A 23,217-nucleotide genomic window follows, 5' to 3' on the forward strand; every position below is an offset into this window, starting at 1 on the left:
GGGCTGGAGAGGGATGGGGAGTCGCAACTTGTGTCTGTACGGACGGATCCTCGCGGTACTGCATTGATTGGTTAGGATGCTGTTGGGATATTGAAGGTGGGGCGTAGGTAAAAGAGGTCGGTGGGTAGTGGAAAGAGCTGATGGGAGCTGGGGGGTGTATGTTTAAATTAGCCTGATTTGTTTGCTTAATCGACTTAAGCAGTTGAAGTACCTGAGTACGAAATAATAGCTTCTGATCAACATTTAATGTCTTCACAGAGGGCAACAGCGAAACAAAGAATGCTCGGTCGTCGTCTTACTCCTTTTCCTTACCATCTTTTAATAATGTAAGTAAATTATCTTCAAATGTTGTGTTCTTGATAGGCCTCTTCCTCTTGAACGATTGTTTTTCAGTGTTGACATTCAGTCGGACATCATCGGTTTGTTCTTCAGAGGGTTCGTCTCGACTGTTTTCTGCGAGTGCATTGTTGTTATACAGGTTATCTTGAACGATCGATACTGAGTCAAAGTTCCTCTCTGTTGGTCCATCTCGGAGACTGTCAAGAAAGTGTAACTGCTCATGGTAGATGCTGCTGATCCGGACCTCGTTTGCTTTATTCTAGTGAGGCTTTTAAAATAGGCATCCCGTGCAGTTTTCCATCTCGTCTGGACCTTGTCAACTGAAATAACAAGTCCGATAAGTCTTTTATTACTGAGGACGCATACATATATTATTTTAAGAAGGAATACATCTAAGGTTTTATGTCAGCGTAGCCGACGTAATACCTAGAATTAAGTGTACCTTCCTCTGTGAATGTACATAAGCATCAAATATATGCTTTACGGGTTACAGGTACAGGTATCTTGGAAGCGGAAACACGTTTACAGATCTGCATTACTCTTATTTAATGGGTGCATCAACAATTCGTCAGATTACAAGGCAGGTGAGCGCCACTATTTGGACTACGTTAAGAGAAGAATGCATGCCTGAGCCCTCAACAGACAAATGGAACGAATTAGCCATATGTGAGGCCTTCGTTCAACTTCGGCAATTAACATGTCTGTATCGATTTCACAAGACATTCTGGAAACTTCTTAAATCACACCCACATTTACCAAACCAGTCGAATGCTACGGCTGAAATGAGGTACTGTGCTTCTACTGCGCGCGCGGTATACGCAGGACTGTGCACGCACCAACTTGTTTCTGTGTATTCAACTGACGCGGATGGTCCGCGGCGCGCAAGGGCTGCGCGGACGGCTCCGCCGCTTGCGGACCGTCCGCGTAACTGTGTGGTGCCCTATTCGAATACGTGACCACCAAACGCGCGCGGAACGCCGAGCGCGGACCATCCGCGTAAGTGGGCAACGGGCCTTGGACGACAGGTGCCTGGACAGGGGTCGACTTACAACGCCTAGACCCTAGCCAGATACCTACCCTAATTCTGTGACGTTTCCCAGTGGGGCGCCCACGGAGTTTGTTGCCGCTTCCCATAAACAGACAACTTCATTATTTTCGATACCACTTGTCTGAAAAATATATTAACCATTTCTTTTGCAAAACCTTTTTTGAAAGTTAATGGAAAGTTTCGTTACATAGTTCTATATATTTATCGTTGCAAATATATTAGTTGTTTTAATATGTATTTCAGTTCAACTTTGTAACTTGTTTAACAAAACAAATCAATGACGTTACTCAAATTCCTGTAGTAAAAAGCTACAGGCACAAACTGAAAACGCATACAAATCTGATAACCGAAAACTATGATCACCTGTCTGTCAATGGAAAAGAATACACAGCCGAAACTGAAAAGCAAGAAGTAAGTGAGAACTAAGAAACGAGAACTGAAAACCGATAACTTGGAAGTGACAAGTAAGAAACGAGATCTGAGAAGCGACACAGAAGTGAGAACCGAGACCCAAACATGGAGAACTAAAAACTGAGAACCAAGGTCAGCTCTTGAGAACAACCAGAATGCTTTGGAATCAAGAACTTTGCAATTCTCTATATTGCAGTCACTAATCCAGATTGATAACAAGCAAGGCAATTAAAAAGCTCAGTTCAGCTTATATTGAGCTCTACAGTCTCCTGTATCTTGTCCATTGTCCTATGGACAAAAGAAAAATGCTACAACTTGCACTCATTGTTGTTTTCAACACACCAAAAGTAAACTGTAATTCAGCTTTGTTGGTCATTTGCATCATGCCATTACCAAGTTTTGAAATGGCAGTGATTTCCTGTGTTTCTGTGTCCTCTTTTTTTTCATGCAGTGATCTGAGTTAAAATACTTTTATGTCACACATTATTGAGTTAAATATATCTAAAAACAAAGATGATGTGACTTACCGAACAAAAGCGCTGGCAGGTCGATAGACACACAAACATACACACAAAATTCAAGCTTTCGCAACAAACTGTTGCCTCATCAGGAAAGAGGGAAGGAGAGGGAAAGACGAAAGGATGTGGGTTTTAAGGGAGAGGGTAAGGAGTCATTCCAATCCCGGGAGCGGAAAGACTTACCTTAGGGGAAAAAAGGACGGGTGTACACTCGCACACACACACATATCCATCCACACATATACAGACACAAGCAGACAGATGTCTGTATATGTGTGGATGGATATGTGTGTGTGAGCGAGTGTACACCCGTCCTTTTTTCCCCTAAGGTAAGTCTTTCCGCTCCCGGGATTGGAATGACTCCTTACCCTCTCCCTTAAAACCCACATCCTTTCGTCTTTCCCTCTCCTTCCCTCTTTCCTGATGAGGCAACAGTTTGTTGCGAAAGCTTGAATTTTGTGTGTATGTTTGTGTGTCTATCGACCTGCCAGCGCTTTTGTTCGGTAAGTCACATCATCTTTGTTTTTAGATATATTTTTCCCACGTGGAATGTTTCCCTCTGTTATATTAACATTATTGAGTTAGTTTCATATAGTAACAACATGGTGACAGCATCTATTTTGTTATTGATAATCAGTAGTGTTTCACTTGTTAATAAACGAGTGATATCTTTATGTCTTCTTAAAATGTCAGCCACAGTTTTATAAGTGTTCTATCCTGTTAAGTGCTATTGGGCATGGTCAGTGGTCTGCTGAGCACTGTTGGCTAGTGGGGTGCATTCAGCTCCTGTGAGACAAATTGAAAAGCTACTTGAATGAGAAGTAGTGACTCCGGTCTTGTAAACTGACAGCGGCCGGGACAGTGGTGTGCTGACCACATTCCCATCCATATCTGCATCCAGTGATTTCTATAGGTTGAGGATAACACAGTGATCAGTCAGTGCCATTGGACCTTCAGGGGCCTGTTTGTGAGGAGTTTTTAGTTTTCTACTAAAGTAGGCAATAAAAAATGCGTTAAGCAATGACCCTGATGTTGTTTTCACTCACTGATTAACAAAAGTTTATTTAGGTGAAATTGGTCCATACAAAAAGTAGAGAAAGGTCAAGGTTAGTAGACAGGGAGGGTAAGTTCAGACGAGAACAGAGCAGGATATTTGCCTAAAGTGATTTAGGAAATCCCCAATTCTAAATCTGTATTTTCAGAGATTCATATGATCCTCATTCATTCCATTCAAATACATTGCCTTAACCACTATGCCATCTCACTCTGTGTAAACTACGTAACACATGAGAAATTAAAATAATTTTGAAACTGGTTTCATTTCTTTTATTGAGTTCATAGTGGTATTCTGTTCTGCAGCGTTAAAGTATCTAATATGTGTCCTGATCTATATATAAAATTCATAGTAAAACAAGTATCCAATTTTATAGTTTTGCAGTTATTCATGTAGTTACATAAATTTTGAACATGTAACAGAAGATAAACAGTAAATTAATATTATAGTTGGAAGAGTTTGCTCATGTTAAGATAGTGACTTTTCTGTGTGTTTGTTTACAGTGACATCAGATATATAACAGACCTCATGCCATTAATCACTAACTCAAAAAGACAGTAGCATTATTGATAGTAGTGCAATGTAAAGAAGCAATGGTTTCTTCTTACAAGTACTATATTCCTTGACTCATACAGTATAAGTGAAAATTCGTGGTTAAGTTGGACACTATAGAATACGGTATGCATATTCCTTCAAAATAAGCATTATAATTAAGTGTCCTTGGTGGATAATAGTCAAAAAAGAAGCCACATTTTTATGGACAACCATGAATGGACTATGATTACCACTGAAATGTACATCAGGAGAGCTGGAGATGGATTTGAATCTCACTTATACGAGATGCATCCAGTATCTTGATCATTAAACTTCAGCGTAGACAATGCACTCATCTGCTAGCAACAATTACTGATTCACATCTGTGGTCCTGATGCAGACAACCACTAATTTTGACTTAAATTATGATACACTTCTTTCTCCACATCCAAATCTACATCCATACTCTGAAAACCACTATGAGGAACACAACTAAGGGTACTTTCTATTATTATGAGGAACACAACTAAGGGTACTTTCTATTATATCACAGATTAGGGTTTCTTTCCAATCCAGTCACACATGGACTATAGGAAGACTGCTTAAATGTCTCTGTACATGCAGTAATTAGTCAAATCTAGCCCTAATGATCACTATGGTTGCAATACAAGAAATGACATAGAATAGATGACATCTGTCTTCATGCATCTGCTAGTTTAGTTTTTTCAGAACTTTTGTGAATACCTCCCATGAGACAAACAAGCCTTTGACAGTTTGGGCTTCACTTTATGTATTTATTTGCCTCTGACATTGAAAATCAAGGCAACCTAACTAAGATAAACAAGGTTTTCAGTACATTGAAGACCTTAGCTTTTAATATTTTTCATGAAGAAGAGCAATAAAATACCCAATTTTTCTTGGTAGTTTTGTAGCCTCAGTGCATCGAACACATGAAATATTATGTGAGCATAAGTGCTTACTGCCTTCCTGTCTGGAATCAGGAGCTGACACACTTTAACTGCTGGTGACAAGATTTTTCACTTGTTGTTGTAGTCTTCTGGTTTCACATACTCTCCATACTAATCTATACTGTGCAAGCCCTTTCATTTCCCAATGACTGCTACAACCTACATCCACTTGAATCTGGTTACAGTGATCATGTGATCATTCCTTGGTCTCCACCTACAATTTTTACTGTCCACATTTTCATCCAATACCAAGTTGACAATTCCTTGATGCCTCAGAACGTGTTCTATCAATAAATCCTTGCTTTTAGTCAAGTTTCGCCATAAATTTCCTCTCTCCCCAATTCGATTCAGTACCTCTTCATTAGTTACATGGTCTACCCAACCTATTTTCAGCATTCTTCCGCAGTGCCACATTACAAAACTCAATGCTCTTTTCTTGTCTGAGCTGCTTATCGTCTGTGTTTCACTTCCCTCAAGGCTATATTCCAGACAGATACCTTCTCCAAAGATTTCTTAATACCTACATTTATGTTCAGTGTTAAGAAATCCTCTTTTTCAGAAATTCCTTCATTACTGAAGCCAGTCTGCATTTCATATCCTCTCTACTTTGGCTGTCATCAGTTATTTTACTGCCCAAATATCAAACCTCATCTACTACTTTCAGCATCTCATTTTCTTATTTATCCCTCAGCATTGTCTGATTTAATTCAATTACAGTCCTTTACCTGATGTATCAATTCCACTCAACTGCTTTTTCAAGTCCTTTGGTGTTTCTGACAGAATTACAATGTTTCTGGCAAATCTCAAAGTTTTTATTCCTTGTACCTGAACTTTAATTCATTTCCCAAAGTTTTCTTTAGTTTCCTGTACTACTTGTTCAAAGTACAGACTGAATAGCATCAGGGACAAGCCACAACCCTATCTCACTTCCTTCCTCAACTACTGGCTCCCCTTCAAATCCTCTGCTTCTTATTACTGCAGTCTGGTCTCTGTGCAAGTTGCATATAACCTTTCACTCTCTCTATTATATGCCTGCTATCTTCAGAATTTGGAAGTGTGTATTTCACTCAACATTGTCAAAAGATTTCTCAAAGTCTGCCAATGCTATAAACATATGTAGGTGTGCCTTCCTTCTTTGTTAGGTTGTAGGGTCAACATTATTCCATGTGTTAAACTATTTCTCTGGAACCCAAACTATTCTTCCCCATGGTTGTCTGCTATTAGTTTTTCCATTCTTCTGTAAATAATTTTGTGTCAGTATTTTGCAAACATGGCTTATTAATATTATTTAATATTAATATTATTAATATTTACACCGGTTAGCATCTGGTTTCTTTGAAACTGGAGGTATTACATTCTTCTTGAAGTCTGAGGGTATTTCATCTGCCTCATATAACTTGCACACCAGGTAGAGCAGTTTAATCATCACTGGCTCTTCCAAGAATCTCAATAATCGGAGGGAATTTTCAGTTATGTAAAGCTGAATATTGAGTTCTCCGTGAGTTGCGTGAATTTGCATTCGAAAAATAAAATAGCAATACAGAACCATATGAGAAATTTATGGCAACTATCCAGTCACTCATTCATCATACTCCATAGATCCTAACTTAAATGAAAAGCTTTCAAGGATGTGGAACAAGTTAAGGTATAAATTTACAAAGGGAAGAAACTGTTATAAACTGCATTAATAATTAACCAAATTATATGTGCCTACTCAAGTTAATTTTAACATAGAAAATTTAACAGGACATCTGCTCTTTTGAGAAAATCTGCTACTTTTACATTTATACTAAATAGCTGCTTTGTGTTTCCTACTACTCAATATCTATCACTTAATAGCCAAATTAAATCAGGTGATGCTGAGGGAATTAGATTAGGAAATGAGACACTTAAAGTAGTAAATGAGTTTTGCTATTTTGGGAGAAAAATAACTGATGATGGTCAAAGTAGAGAGGATATAAAATGTAGACTGGCTATGACAAGGAAAGCATTTCTGAAGAAGAGAAATTTGTTAACACTGAGTATAGATTTATGTGTCAGGAAGTCTTTACTGAAAGTATTTGTATGGAGTGTAGCCATGTACGGAAGCGAAACGTGGATGATAAGTAGTTTAGATAAGAAGAGAATATAAGCTTTTGAAAAGAGGTGCAACAGAAGAATGCTGAAGATTTGATGGGTAGATTATGTAACCAATGAGGAGGTACTGAATAGACTTGGTGAGAAGAGGAATTTGTGGCACAATTTGACTAGAAGGAGGGATCAGTTCATAGGACACATTCTGAGGCATCAAGGGATCACCAATTTAGTATTGGAGGGAAGTGTGGAGTGTAAAAGTCATAGAAGGAGACCAAGAGATGAATACACTAAGCAGATTCAGAAGGACATAGGTTGGAGTAGCTACTTGGTGATGAAGAGACTTGCAGAGGATAGAGTAGCATGGAGAGCTGCATCAAACCAGTATCTGGACTGAAGACCACAACAGCAACAGTATCTAAATGAAAGCATTAATATTAATCATACAATAATAACTACCTACATGACTTGTGAAGCTAACCAGAATCTTCTATTCATAAATTTAGATACTCAGATAAATTGAAAGAGTGGCTAATATGGTATGTTTTTAATTTCCTTTTGAATTTATAATGATTTGTGTGAGTATGTTTAAAACCTTTGCATCAGTATGAAGAACTCTGACAATGAAGCAAATAATAGTTCCAGAACTGAATTCAGAAATGCCTCACAACAGTATCACATCTCATGACTGAAAGACAATGACTAACACTCCAAAGAAGCACTTGTAAACCAGAAAGAGATTTTCACTCTGCAGCGGAGTGTGCGCTGATATGAAACTTCCTGGCAGATTAAAACTGTGTGCCCGACCGAGACTCGAACTCGGGACCTTTGCCTTTCGCGGGCAAGTGCTCTACCAACTGAGCTACCGAAGCACGACTCACGACCGGTACTCACAGCTTTACTTCTGCCAGTACCTCGTCTCCTACCTTCCAAACTTTACAGAAGCTCTCCTGCGAAACTTGCAGAACTAGCACTCCTGAAAGAAAGGATATTGCGGAGACATGGCTTAGCCACAGCCTGGGGGATGTTTCCAGAAAGAGATTTTCACTCTGCAGCGGAGTGTGCGCTGATATGAAACTTCCTGGCAGATTAAAACTGTGTGCCCGACCGAGCACTTGTAAAGACTGCCAGCCCTGTAATGCCTCCCAACCTCATATTAATTTCGTTGGGCTTAGCAATAACTTGACGGAAGTATCAGGTACGCATTTGATATCACTGTAGTTCCTTTCCAGACAGCAGTAGTCTGCTTAGCAAAAGTCTGAAAGATATGGCATGTTTGGGAGTATGATCTTCACAGTGTTATTATTAATAATAATATTACTTATAATCTTATTATGAATATAGCTGTATTTTTCTTTTGTCCAGAAATACATTCCCTCTGCTGTCTTTGCTCTTCAACACCCTCTCAATTTTATTAGTAACTTCTGTAACTGAACCACTCTGTGCCTTCTGTCTCTCCTTAGATGATAAAATTTTCTGCTATTTTTGATAGCTAATTTAACATAATATAATTTTGAAACACTGTGATCTTGCTTCACAATATTAGTTATCATTCCTCTTAAAATCACTGACATTCGTATATATGAACAAAAATAATCAGTTTTTGAGAATGTAATGTAATTGGATACATAAAAAATCCACTCACCAAGTGGCAGCAGGAGAACACACATATAAAGGTGTTGAAATTTGCAAGCTTTCAAAGCAAGTGGCCCCTTCTTCCATCAGAAAGGTTGGAGGAGAAGGAAGAGGGGTTAATCAAAAGGGCTGGTACAGTGTAGGAAATGGGGAGGGCTCGGAAAAGTCACCCAGAACCCTGGGTCAGTGAAGAATTACTGGATTTCTCATCCCATCTGTTGAATCTCCCCTAACCTGGGGTTCTGGGTGACTTTTCCCTCACTATCGCTTATACTTCAGCAGTCCTCTTCCTTCACCCCTCTTCCTTCCTGTCAACTCCCCAGCTGCTTGGTGTGTACATTATTTTTATCTGTCGAATTATATGACGTGGCTATATGTGCTTTGTAAACATCTCAGTACCTCTTTTGTGTTAATTTTCTTTTGCAGTATTTAAGGTATTTCAGTGTTTTTTGTGCTGTATTCATGAAAGGGTGCAGAATTTTTGAGCAGAGTTAGTTAATAAAAGTTTTATGGGTGCAGACACATTTTTTGTTGTAAAACATTGTTCATTAAATGGTTAAAACTGGCATTTCAGTCATAGTAGTAGTGGCCTTCCTCTACATCTACTGATGGACATTTAGTGACAGTTACTGTAGAACTTGTTGCTATTCTATGCTCTACAAACTTTTATGTTAACTAGATTTCTATGCAGTAGCCAAAATGTTTCAGCTTCCATTTCTAGTCCATAGATGTATCTGTCTGTCCAGTAATTTTACTGGTTAAGTTTTGATGTGGAGAGAAAACAGCGTTGGTTGCAATGTTGAAATTACTGTTTATTATTTAAGAGAAAGTTTTAATGTAAAATTTTTTTTCTTTTTTGTTACAGAATGGCTTTCCACATCTTTTATGTCATTCTTCTGTTGTGTGTAAGTGCTTCTTCATATGCAGATGACACAGCAGAAGATGATTCAGAACCACTTGACAGACACTCTCTTCCTGTGATGAATCTTCCTGGTATGTTATTGCATTGAATTTGCAAGTGTCCTATTTTATTTTATTATTATTTTTTTTCCTTATTCATATTGGTACAAAATTTATTTCTGCAGTTTTGATTTTGCATAATACCCAAGATTTATACACCTTACATTATCTGAAAATCAGATGGTTTCATTTAACAATATACAGATATAGCTGACTGCAATTTTCTGTTGTTATTGTACATGCATCATGATTAGTAATTTTTATTTGGACTGGGAGGGAGGTTGTGGTGTAGGGCCCTCATATTCAAACAGCAGTTGTGGACTGTTAAAGTAATGTAGGGGACATAATTAGGGCAGTGTTGATTTAAAACTGTAAAAAAGTATTACCAGTGTGTTAATAATAATGAAACACACTATGAAATCAGCACTGACAATCAAGCAATATACATACAGTGATTATGTCACAAACAATATGTTATTCCTTATCATTACGAGATAGCACATTTGAAGTGTTGCATTGAGATGTTACAGTGTAGTCACAGACAATCAAATTTTTTTTTATACAAGAAAACATTATTGGGCTATTATGCAAATACCTAGCCTGTGACATCAGAAAACTTTTTCAGGTTTGTACTCACATTACTGTTAGTTCTGGCTGCCTTGAATTGTTGGCAAGAATGAAAAAAAGTTTATCATTTGCTTGAAACTGCAGGATAATAATTGATGTTGAACGGGATGCCGTATCATATGCATCATTCTGTCTAACAGTGTCAAGATTCTGGAGATGTTTTAGCCACCTTACATATTATATTCTTATCAATAAATATGACAGTCTCTCAGTAGAAAAGATAACAATGGCCTTAATTACCCATGGAAAAGGTATGGTTAGGATTTAATTTCTCATCAGCAGTATGGTCGTTAGAAATAAAGCACTAGTTCAGACAGTGTAATGTTGGGGAAGGAAATTGGCTATGTCCTTTTTGAAAGAACTGTCCCAACATTTAGCATTAATTGACCTGGGGAAACCACAGTACATCTAAAACATGATTGTTAGATGGGGATCAGAATCCTGCTCCTGGTAAGTATGAGTCAAGTACGACAACCACTGCCTACCTCACTTGGTGTGTTAGGTACACAAATTCCTCACAATGGCAGTTACATGGTGGTTGTATGCTCACAAGTACAGTCATTTTCATGAAATTCTGTGAATATAGTAGCCTTAATATATGCCATGTATAGCAAGGTTTAACATACAATTGCAAGGTTTAACATACAAAGATTGAACATACTCTTTTCAAATACAGCACAGTAATGATGGGCCTGTTGGGGGACAGGATCTCACAACTGAATATACCACACTCTTGAATTTTTTAATCAAAATTGGCATACATGTCTCACTATGTTCTGGACCAGTTGCCTTATGTCCTTATACTTAAATATTCTAATTTCTCTAGGAAATTGCCCCTATGAAGTGCATCACTGGGATTGTATTTCACTCAGTGGTGGAATACATTACAAACTATCTCACTGAGACAAAAAAATCTTATCTATCAATGACTCTGGATAATATTTTAACTCAAAAATCAGGGTTAACTATGAAAATGTTCTGACACTACCACCTAGAAGTTAGCTAGCCTTAAGTATGTCAGAGTATTTTTTCTGAGCTTCAAAATTTAGCCTGGATCACTCTCAAATATGATCTATGAAAGGAGATTACTAGTTTGTACTTATTAAAAACAATTAGGTTCTTAGGCATAAAATTGTGGCACAAGTTCACTCTTAGCCTCTGAGTAATCAGTGAACAGATATATGCTTTTTGATTAGATACCACTTGACCATAATTCATGTGAGAGTTTCAAACCACCTGTCAAAACCTTGTAGAGTTGGAATAAGATTTGCTACTCAGCAAAAATTCTGTTCTGCTCCATCCAGCTGCAGCTTGTGAACTCTCTGGCCTTCTAGAACTGGACTTTTCTCATCAAAGTAGCATGACAAACATATCAGAAATTGCTTTAGTGCAATATGATCTGTTCTCCAGAATAATGATCAACAGTTCCAATTGAGAGTACTGTATACGAATTTGGACAAAACAAAACACAACTGCAATTAAAGAGAAGTCCTAAGCTGATAGAATTGGACTGGGTGCAGGCACGTACCAGGGATCACTTTTCTTGGTGTGCAGATGTCTATATGCGCAACCATCCCAACTCTTAAATATTCCAAGAGTCATAGTAGATTTTGTAAATATCTATCCTTTGGACAATATTTCTGTTTATTTGCACAACTAATACTGTTTCGTACCATTCGTAGCAAGGGCACCCATATGAGAGCTTCTAATTTTATTTTTTTTTTATTTTGGCGGGGGAGAGGGGGGGTGGGGGGTGGGGAGGGGGAGCTAGATCTGGAATTATGGAGTATTTTTAATGTTTTGGAAGATGAATGATGACTTGTAGTTAGCCACAGAAAAGTTCCAGTTCTGAACCTGTCTGCGCAATACAGATTTTTAAATAATATTTTCACTTTCCTGAGAGCTAAGGTGTAGGCATGGGTGTCCTGGATTCACAGCAATTCTCTACATGAAATGATGCTTGTAGAGTTCAGTTACACATTTAGGTGCAATGAAAATCAGTCATGGGACCCGATTAACCAAGAAAATTCTCTGAATGAGCCAAGCATAAATCACAGCTTTCCTCTTCCTCTCCAAAAAACCAACCAGTTCAAATTAAAGTTCAATCTTCTTTTTTACACACAGAGTCAAGGAAATGTGCACTGTGTCATGAGTCTAGGTATGACTCACAGTTACTAAGAACTTGCCATGAAATAAAATCCTTTAATCATTGTTGTCGTGTGAGTGGCATGACATTATTTTACAAATATATTCATACAACTGATACATTACAAAATGAGACTACAGATGATTTGACTGTGTAATTATATCATTGCTTTGTTTTCTTAGTTAAATATATAATTTTACTCATAAAATTTCTATTCACATCAAGATTGGCTCTGTGAAGATATTTTGAGTTTTCTATTAGAGGTAAAACAGCTACTGCCACTAAGGCTTCAAGGGATATCACATTTATACATTCATAGAGGGAACCACCAAACATCATGTGATGCTGACTATGTGATTATCTCTGGAAGGCATCAACATTCTCAATCAGAAATAACTGATTATAATTCTGTTGGCACAAAGTCAATGTTCATATTTTATCTGGCTTCAAACGTTCTTCTTTCACATTAAAATTATTACATTGTTTATGAATCACTATTGCTTCTCTCTACATGTCTGATGATAATGCAGTGTCATTGCTAAAATGCTCATCTCACAGAATTTTGTTTTGTGGTTTCCATCTCACATTATCATGCCCACATGTATAAATAAGAGAGAGATTCATAAACATCTTTAATAGAAAAGAAGAAGTTTTGAAGTTGGATAAAATATGGATGTCGACACTGCACCAACAGAATGACAATCATTTATTTTTGATCAAGAATGATGATGCCATCCAGAGAGAGTCACACTGTCTGCATTATGTGGTGTATGGTGGTGTCCTCTATGCACCCTATAAGTGTGAGAGCCCCTCAAGCCTTAGTGGTAGTAGTCATTTTACCTCAGAAGATGTCTCCCAGAGACGAAATGTCAGGAAACAGTCTTATACATTGACCATGGCCTCTCAGCCCGGAAGTTTTAATTAAAGAAGACACAGCTGTGGAAGGCTACACTGTATGCTTGTGATGTTATGTTTTCCAGAGGATAAACTTCATATAGCACACACGTGCATGTGCGCACACACACACACACACACACACACACACACACACAGTTGTCTTGTTCAACTCTTTTGTTTAAGTGTCTGTCCACTACTCAACATCTCCTCTGTACAGTATGTGGTTTTCTTTTCTGATATGCTCAGCTAGACTTTTATCATATAATGTACTTAGAAATAGCCAGAGTCTAGTGTAACTGTATGCATGTCATCAGTGGGCCTGAGGACTGTTACAGAAGACCTGCCAGCCAACGTGATGTACTTCCTGGCTTCTGCTGGTGCTATCATTCTCGCAGTACTGGTGATAGCTGCTATACTCTCTCTTATCTTACCACTCTTTGGCATCAAGCTGTGCTACCTGTTGGGCACCTGTGAACATGTCACCTACTTCAGTCAGCCTCTTGGTGCTGTGGGTACTCAATATGATGCTTATGCCAATGGTGGCACTTTTAACAATCCAGTTCCTTCAACTGCTTATTCGTCATCAGCGTACCAAAAGCGGTAAGATATAACAAAGCATATTTATCTAACTGAGCTAAAAAATCTAGTGTCAATATAATTACATTTTAAAATCTAAAGTATGGTTGATCCCAGCAAGCTGAACAGAGTATTTGTCAGACTGGCTTTTTCTTAAATCTGAATCAAGCACAATTAACAAGAACACTTCACACTGAAAGCATTTTTATTTAGCACATATGGTGCTGAACTGTCTGCGCCAGCAGAAGTGCACCTACTTATAAGTGAACATAATGTTCTAGTAAATTCCAATATTTGTTAGCTGTTTATTTAGGCATTGTCAGCTTGCTCTAAATGAAGAAAAATATAAGATAATGCAGATGAGGAAGAAAAACAATCTTGTAAAATTTTAATACAGTATTAGCAGTCTACTGCTTGCCAGTCACATTGATTAAATATCTAGGTATAATGTTGCAAAGTTATATGAAATGGAACAAGGTCATATGGATGGTAGTAGGGAAGATGAATGGTTGACTTCACTTTACTGGAAGTGTTAACAAACTGTAGCTCATCTATAAGGGAGACTTTATATGGAGAACTTGTGTGGCCTATTCACTTTACTGGAAGTGTTAACAAACTGTAGCTCATCTATAAGGGAGACTATATATAGAGAACTTGTGTAGCCTATTCTTGAGAGGTGTTTGAATGTTTGGGATCCTCACCAGGTCAGATTAAAGCAAGACATCAAAACGATAGAGAGGCGTACTGCTAGACTTGTTATCAGTAGGTTCAATCCACATGTGAGTGTCAAGGAAATACTTTGTGAACTCAAATGAGAATCCCTGGAGGAAAGATGATATTCTTCTTTGTGAAATGTTGTTGAGAAAAATTAGAGAACAGGTATTTGCAGCTGACTGCAGAACAATTCTATTGTTGCCAATGTACACTTTGCATAAGGATTGCAAAGACAAGATAAAAGAAATTAGAGCTTGTATGAAGACATATAACAGTTGTTTTTCCCTCATTCCATTTGTGAGTGAAATAGGAAAGGAAGTGAGGAGTACTGTGTGTAGTATGTGGTATCCTCCACCATACACTATAAGTGACTGGCAGAGTAAGTATGTAGTGTAGATGTAAATAAGCTAAAATTATTTGCACACAATTTTTATGACACTGATACTCCACTTACTTGTATAGACTGTGTAACAACTAATTTACCAAAACTCAGTATTTAAAATGTTTTAAATGAAATATGCTTGATTATTTAAGCAAGTCCCTTTAGAGATAACTATGTCAGTTATTTCTAATCATTTCAGGAAAACAGTTTACTAGTTTTACAAAAGGAAATGAATAAAATCAGCAATGTGGACACCACTATCAGCCAGGATAGTCGCCTCTGCCCTAGAACCATGTGGGCGGTAAATGTGGGTTGTGTTCTATCAGCATTATGGTGAGGGCAGAGCTAATTCAATATTAAAATTCTCCAATACTCAAGACTTCCATACAGGGTTTTTTTATCACAGTCTCAGTGGCATGTGTGGTCATCGAGGCAGCAGGTTGCTACCTCAGCATAATTCTCAGTGGAGTGCTTGGCACTGCGACAGAGAGAGAGAGAGAGAGAGAGAGAGAGAGAGAGAGAGAGAGAGAATGTGTGTGTTAAGCAGTGGGGTGCTGCCTCAGCAGAAGAACTATGGCTGGCTGGGCCACCATGCTGATGCATGGAAGGTGTCCCCTGCAGCTAGTGAGCAAAGGTGGCAGCAGCCTTAAACAGTAGGCCAGGTGTCCAGAGGTCTTGCATCAAATCTAGGAGCCTTGGAAATGCCCAGTCCTGGACAAAGGCACACTACAGAAGGTCTTCACTCATTGGCACTGACTCAAGACCTGGAGCTATCAGATCTAGTAGCAGCTTGTAGAACAGAGGCTAGCTGATGATGTTACTAGCTGAGGCTGAAGTTGCTTGACACCACATTTGACAGTACATCCTAACCAAGTACACATACCACACACCTGCATATGCAATGCCATGTCTTATCTAATTCACTTTCAGTGGCTCAACCACATACAATATGTTTACTGAATGAGAATTTCACTCTGCAGCGGAGTGTGCACTGATATGAAACTTCCTGGCAGATTAAAACTGTGTGCCGGACCAAGACTTGAACTTGGGACCTTTGCCTTTTGCAGGCAAGTGGTCTACCATCTGAGCTACTCTACCCTCTGAGCTACCCAAGCACAATTCATGACCCATCCCCACAGCTTCAATTCTGCCAGTAACTCGTCTCCTACCTTCCGAACTTCACAGAAGCTCTTCTGCGAACCTTGCAGAACTGGCACTCCTGGAAGAAAGCAGTCTCTGGCATAATGTCCAAGCCTCATTTATTTAAAACAAATCACTGGAAGGACTGAGCGTATGGAGCAATGTGCCCCGACAAGTTACACTTCCTGTACCTAACTGGACACAAACCACCATCTATTCTCTAGTGTGCCACCTAAAGTCACTTAAATCACTGGCAGAGTCCACTTTATAGTTATCCATCATAAAGGTGGTATGAAAAATAATCAGAAAAATATGTAACATGCCACTCTGGTGAATCATCTCATTCTTGCAAAATAAAAATAGTCCATTGAGAGGTAGTTATGTAAAAACCTGTCGTTTTGGTGGCTTCAGTGGCCCAGAGGCTGAAACTTATTTGATCAAAACTTTGCAGTATAGAGGTCAGGGGTTTGCTTTACAAGTGGCTAAACACTGATTATTTGCTGCTGCTGATGTATTTAATCATTAACTCGATTGCAAACACATTCCATGCCACACTTTCTATCACATAATATTTCTTTGATTTACATAGTTCTGTAAAGTGAATTTATGTCTTTGTGAATCACAACAGACAATTTACATCTGCCATAACTTCACACAACAGATTTGAAATGAGACTTAGCCAAATAGAGCCATAACCACAACAACAACAACAGAAAACAAACTGCCTCACATGGTTTCAACTTATGGCCAAAGCCCATAATACACCAAAGATAATTTTCAAAGAAGTTATATTGATCTATAGTATAACATTAATTTTGTGTTTTCTTCATAGTGGATACTGAAGCAATGAATTTAGTAAAAAGATGGTGTCATTTTCCACTTTTGCTGCATTACTACAGAAAGTGGAAAATAATAGTAATAAAACAGCAAAATTGGAAAATGACTGTCTTTTGATTGATTTTCTAAATTATAAAAGTAGAGATTCATGCATTAATGTAAAATATAATTTGGATTAACATTAATAATTAATTTTATGTGATTCTTCTTAAATTAAATGCAAAAAATCCAGATGACTACCTGTTTAGAGTGCACAAATTTTTATATGCATACCAAAAAATACCAAAGATTTTCATAACTATCCATTAGGATACAGGAGTAGAAATAATGGATAAATACAATTAAAAAACCAGCTTCTCTGCAAAAGCTGACAATCATGCAAATGTTGATCAAAAGTGTATCAGATGATTCACAAAACCAAGAGACTGTCATCAGTACAGGCAATCTGGAAAAGAGAAAATAACCCTTGGGTTGTTACAGCTTTCACTAGTTGAACCTTCCATTCAATCTTCCAATCCAGGCAGTTTGGCACGTCAGTGCAATCACACAAAAAAACTCAGAAAATATCTTGTTTCCAATCACCATGTTGAAATGATGCTGCTGTCCTTTGATGTCATTGTGTTACTGGCTTTCTTCTAACACCAAATGTGCAATGTGGTTACTACTATCAGCCAGGATAGTCATTTCTGCCCCACAATGGCGTCTGCATGAATTGGGGGTTGCATTCTACCATACCACCGTGAGTGATGAATCACAAGAGCTCGTTCAGTATTAACATACTTTAAAAAGCAAGACTTCTGTTCAGGAACTGTTGTCAATATCTCAGTAGTGTGTGTGGTCATCCAGGCAGTGGGTTGTTACCTCAGCATAATTCTTCATGATGTGCTAGGTACCACAGCAGAGCATGTGTGTGTTAAGCAGGGGAGAGCTGCCACAGCAGAAGAGCTATGTCCAGCATGACCATAGGGCTGATGCAAGGAATACATTCCCAGCAGCCACTGAACAAACACACTGGTGGCTGGGCACTTCAGACACCCTGCACCAAACCGGGGGCCCTCAGAGTCATCTGAAGTGCCAGTCGAAGAAATCCTGGAGCAGGTCTTCACTTCGTAGCTCTGGCTAAAGACACAGAACCTTCTTCAGATCTATCAGTGGTTTGCAGACCAGTGGCTATATGATGATGCTGCTAGATGAAGCTGAAGCTGCTTGGCCTACTTGGATCTGACAGCTGACATGAAGCCTGTCAAGGTGTCGGCTGCAGCTGGTAGTCCTTGAATCAGATATAGTACAAATTCAAGTTCTGCCAAGAGCTGAGTGGCAAGTATTTATAGTTGCTTAGGCCACCTATGTTGTGACAGGAGACCACCTCTGATCACACAGGTTTGACTACAGAAGCACAGTGCTGTACCACAGCATGTGGAAGTCTAACCCACCACTGCAGCAGACTGTGGTGTTGCAGCATGCTGTGCCAGCAGTGTTCTAGTGCCTGGTGGTAGGATTTTGTAGGCTGCTCACCTGCATGTCCCTTGAAACATTGCAAAGTCTGGTCTGTGGTTGTTGCCACAACAATCCTGTTAGCAATCAGTTCAAACAATATAAAGACTAAGAGTAAAATACGAGTATTTATTAGTACTGATTATAACATGCCTGAGATTCACCAGAAACCAAGACTGCTGTTCTAAGATACCTCTTAGAAGAGAATTATTTGGCACCTGCAGTTGCGTATCATATCCACTGGTGCATACAAGTTTGCTACATGACTCCTCTGCATGTTTGGTAGTTATCTTTTCTTATTTCATTGCTTACATTCCCCCCAAGTCTTATATGTTAAATCATTAGAGTGAAAGTTAATTACAATGTAACTGAGTTATTCCAGTTGTAATTGATTATGTAAAATTTTTGAATTTGTTTGCTGTTTCTTCAGTAATCTAGCACAGTTCCTTTCTACAGGGTTGGCATCTTAAAACAAGCAACCCAACTTACATTATCCATCTCAGGTCAGCGTGATGTAAGTTGGGCTGTCTGTTTTAAAGTGCATGAAATATTTCCTGTGCCAATTTAATTTTGACAAGCCTGCAGTATTAGATGCATTTCTGACCCTTCACTGTATATCTGAAATACATTTTCATGCCCTGTATATACAATGTGAGCCTATACATTTCATGTCTGATATTTCAAATTAATTTTCATGTGAAAATAATATTGAGACTCAAGGTTACCCTTTGATGGAACAATATTTTTACATCTTCAAGAGCAATGTTAATAACTGTTTTGAATGCTACGAATAGTTTTTTCACTTTTGAATATGTCCATTGGGAATACAGGTATTTCGGCTGCTGACGGCGAGTACTTGACCCACCACTGTGTTTTTCTAATTTTATTATCTTTTTCCTATGATAAAAAGCATTATTAATTTTTATGTAAGATTTTTAATCAGAAAAAATTCATTTGCTCACACAGAACAGAGGTACTTATCAATACGTAATATCTTTTGTTCTAGATCATTGGAATATGTTGGCCCCATACTAAAGGCCTTGTCTGCAGCTTATGAGAAGTATGCTGTACCTCTTGTGAAGAAAAAAGAATGATTCTGTGCTAACAACACAAAAATTTTAATTTAATTTGTTAATAGTGTATCTAAGGCACAATTTCTATAGTTATCTAATGTTATATTATTTTAAGAAATGTAAGTCAGATGATACCAAGAAAACAGTGAGAAATAAAAAAAAAAGTTTAAATGTTCTCTTTGAATGTATTCTATCGTGGTACTGATCCTTAACTGTGAGCAGGAATCTTGCTAAGATGGTAGAACTGACAAAATCTGTGACAGACAGAAGGAATACTGCTCTCAGTTATCAGTAAGTATTAGCTTCATTTGTAAAGTGGCAAGTGCTGTTACACTTTTGTATATCTAAAACCCAAATATCAGAAAATAATAATATTAGGAAAAGAATAGTTGCTACTCAACATATAGCAAAGATGCTGAGTCGCAAATAGGCAGAACAAAAAGACTGTTAAACGAAGCTTTCAGCCAAACAGGCATTCATCAGAATTAGACAACAGACAGACACACACCCACCCACCCACCCACCCACCCACACACACACACACACACACACACACACACACACACACACACACATGCAAACACAACTCACATAAGCATGACCGTAGTTCAGTTGCCGAGGCCAGATTGTGAGTAGCAGCACACGATGGGTTAAGCAAACTGCGTAGTGGGGTAAGGAGGAGGCGGGGTCATACAGGGGAAGGGATAGCAGGGTAGTGGTGGGGGAAGGTAAAGTGCTGCTTGCGAGAGCATACACGGATGAGGTGGGAAGAGGATAGGGCAAGGGGGCAGCTAGGTGCAGTTGGAAGGTTGGACAGAAGTGGGGGAGGGGGGGGGGTAACGGTAATGGAAAAGAAGAGAAGTAAAAAGACTGTGGGTGCATTGATGGAATGAGGGCTGTGTAGTGCTGAAATGGGAACAGGGAAGGGGAAAGGTGGGTAAAGGACAATGACTAATGAAGACTGAGACCACGAGGGTTACAGGAACATAGGATATATTTACATATTTCTCACCTACGCAATTCAGATAAACTGGTGTTGGTGGGAAAGATCTAGATGGCACAGCTTGTGAAGCAGTCATTGAAGTGAAGAATGTCACAGTGGGCAATGTGCTGAGCATCTGAGTGGGCCAGCTGTTTCTTGGTCACAGAAGCAGTCATTGAAGTGAAGAGTGTCACTCATTCTTAAGGTTTTCTTCCTAAAAATCATTCTATCAATTAACTGGGGTAGGACGTATGTGGAACACCTGGTTAGTAGACCCTGATAGTTCAGTGAAATCTTGCCGCCCAGGCCTGATGAAAACCAGATTACTCCTAGTGTCATCGGGAAATGTCAGTAAAATTTTGTCTCTGACAACAGTCATTCCACATAAATGTGATCTGTCACCCTAGACATTTGATGCAAATACTTTGAATTGGACACACACCCACACACACACACACACACACACACACACACACACCACTGCAATGTGAATTAATATTGGTAACATGTTGTGCATCAAGAGGAACAGTTATAAGTGTTTGATGCTAATGTGATAGGGCATTAGAATTTCTTTTTTGTATACCCCCAGGCCAATTATTTTTATCTAAAAGATTTCACCATCTAACTGTATAATTAGAATTACAAAGTTCTAAATGGTTTCTTCTTTTGTTTATCTATTAGAATAGGTCCTTATTATTATTTTACTTTATTTTTTAAACTGATAATTAAAACTTTTCTTAAAAATATGCTGTTGCAGAATTCCTTGAAATGAAACGTCAGTACTTAGTAGGGGTGAAATTTTTTCCACTTACATAAAAATGTCATCCATTCCTCTCTTCTTTAACTTTATGATCAACAATAGTAAATAATGTTACTCCTTAGGAAGGAAGATGGCTGCTTATGCTTTATTATCGGGTTGGTGCATTAATTCATAGCATTTTTCCATAAGCTTAATGAGCGCCAAAGATTTGAATTGGACACACACACACACACACACACACACACACACACACACACACACAGACATACACCACTGCAATGTGAATTAATATTGGTAACATGTTGTGCATTTTCTCCTTCACCACTTATAACAGTCTGTCAGTGCTGGGGTAACTTTTCCATTTTGCAGCTGTAGAAATCATGGGATTTTGAGGCGAAGAACTTGTTGAGTACATTCAGAAGCATTTTCATCTGGAAAGGAAGTTCCGTAAAGGTTGTTTGATAAAGAGAAGAAAAAGGTGAAAAATCTGAGGGCGCAAGTTCAGGTGAATAAGGTGGGTGTGGAATGACTTCCCAATCCATATCCTGCCTAGTGTATTTTGACAATCTAGTAGAATGCGGGTGGGAATTATCATGGAGTACACAGTATTACTGTTCTTGGATTGTGTCTGTAAGACATCTTGGTTGTTGGCAATAAACATCAGCTGTGATGGTTACACATCAGGGAAGCAATTCATAGAACACTACATTGTTGACGTTCCACCAGATGCATAACATTATATTTTGTGGGTGCACACACATCTTTGTACATGGAGTTGCTGCTTTGTTTGGGCTCAGACATTCCTTTCTTTTCCTTATATTAACATAAAGACACAATTTCTCACCACCAGTAATGAAACAGGATAGGAATGCTCAGTGTTATTCACGAACCAATTGATGACAAGCAATCAGAGATGCACAAATGACCACCCACTGACTTTTGTGATTTTGGTTTAGAGAATGTGATACCTATATGTCTGATTTTTTAACATTCCCCATTGCATGAGAGCATTACATGATGGTGGAATGATCACAGTTCATCATATTTCCTAGTTATTGAGTTCACTGTCATAAGTTGTTGTGGATTAATGTGTTTAAATATGTCAAAGTTCTTCCTGAACATGGAGTGTCACTAATGTCAAAATGATCCACTTTAAAATGAGAAAACTATTTTCTTGCCATGCTCTGTCCAATGGCACTAACCCTATACACAGCAAAAATGTTTCTGGCTCCTGCTCTACTATCACCCTCTACTGAAATCAAACAGAAGAATCTGTCACAAATGCTTCGATTTCTCAACTTGGCAACCCATTTTCTAGCATCCACAGTTTCACTCACTATTTCTAAATGGCAATATGAAAACTTAATAAGTAACAGTGATCTACAAATAAAAAATGACAATCAATAAATAAAGCCATAGCAACCAGAATACCAACATGCAAAACATAAATGCTACGAACTTATGCACCAACCTAGTATTAGACCAATCTGTGCTTCACAATAACATTAAACTACAGGTCCTCTTATAACTTATGCAACTTGTTTCACTGTTAAGAGAAAACTGGGAGCATACATTTATGGCAGAATATGGCCTACTGCATACTGTGATATTAAAACCAATCTTAGGTTCCAACAATGCAGCAAAAGACACATTGTTACTTGCCATAAGGAAGATATGTTAAGTTGCAGATAGGCACAATTAAAAGAAAATTACAAGAAGCTTTCAGCCACAGACTTCATCAGTAAGAGAGAGACACACACCATTCATACATACTCACAACCACACCTCATGCACACATGACTGCCAACTCCAACATCTTGGGCCGGAATGCAACTATCACATGGGATGTAAGCAGCAATCTGGACAGGGGCAGGGAAGGGATAGTAGTGTATGAGTGAGGAGGGGGATGAACGCTGTCAGGTGGAGTGTGCAGGGGCTAGAATGCCAACAGGTGCACTGTCAGAAGGTTGTGGGGCAAGGAGGCGAGGAAAAAAGGAGCAAAAAAGGGGAGGAGCAAGGAAAGATGGATGGATGCGTGGGCAGAGAGCG

The 23,217-nt window shown here is 38.5% G+C and overlaps 1 protein-coding gene across 1 annotated transcript; it reads left to right on the forward strand.

Annotated features, from left to right (window-relative positions):
* Positions 1–1,742: 1,742 nt before the first annotated feature.
* LOC126209727 (uncharacterized) lies at positions 1,743–19,447 on the forward strand. The gene is made up of 4 exons (XM_049938904.1): positions 1,743–1,798; positions 9,446–9,573; positions 13,546–13,810; positions 19,360–19,447. Exons 1-4 carry the CDS (start codon positions 1,743–1,745, stop codon positions 19,445–19,447), a joined length of 537 nt encoding a protein of 178 aa, XP_049794861.1.
* Positions 19,448–23,217: the final 3,770 nt, after the last annotated feature.

The sequence above is a fragment of the Schistocerca nitens genome, chromosome 1, assembly GCF_023898315.1.
Source record: "Schistocerca nitens isolate TAMUIC-IGC-003100 chromosome 1, iqSchNite1.1, whole genome shotgun sequence".
Classification (NCBI taxonomy): Eukaryota; Metazoa; Arthropoda; class Insecta; order Orthoptera; family Acrididae; genus Schistocerca; species Schistocerca nitens.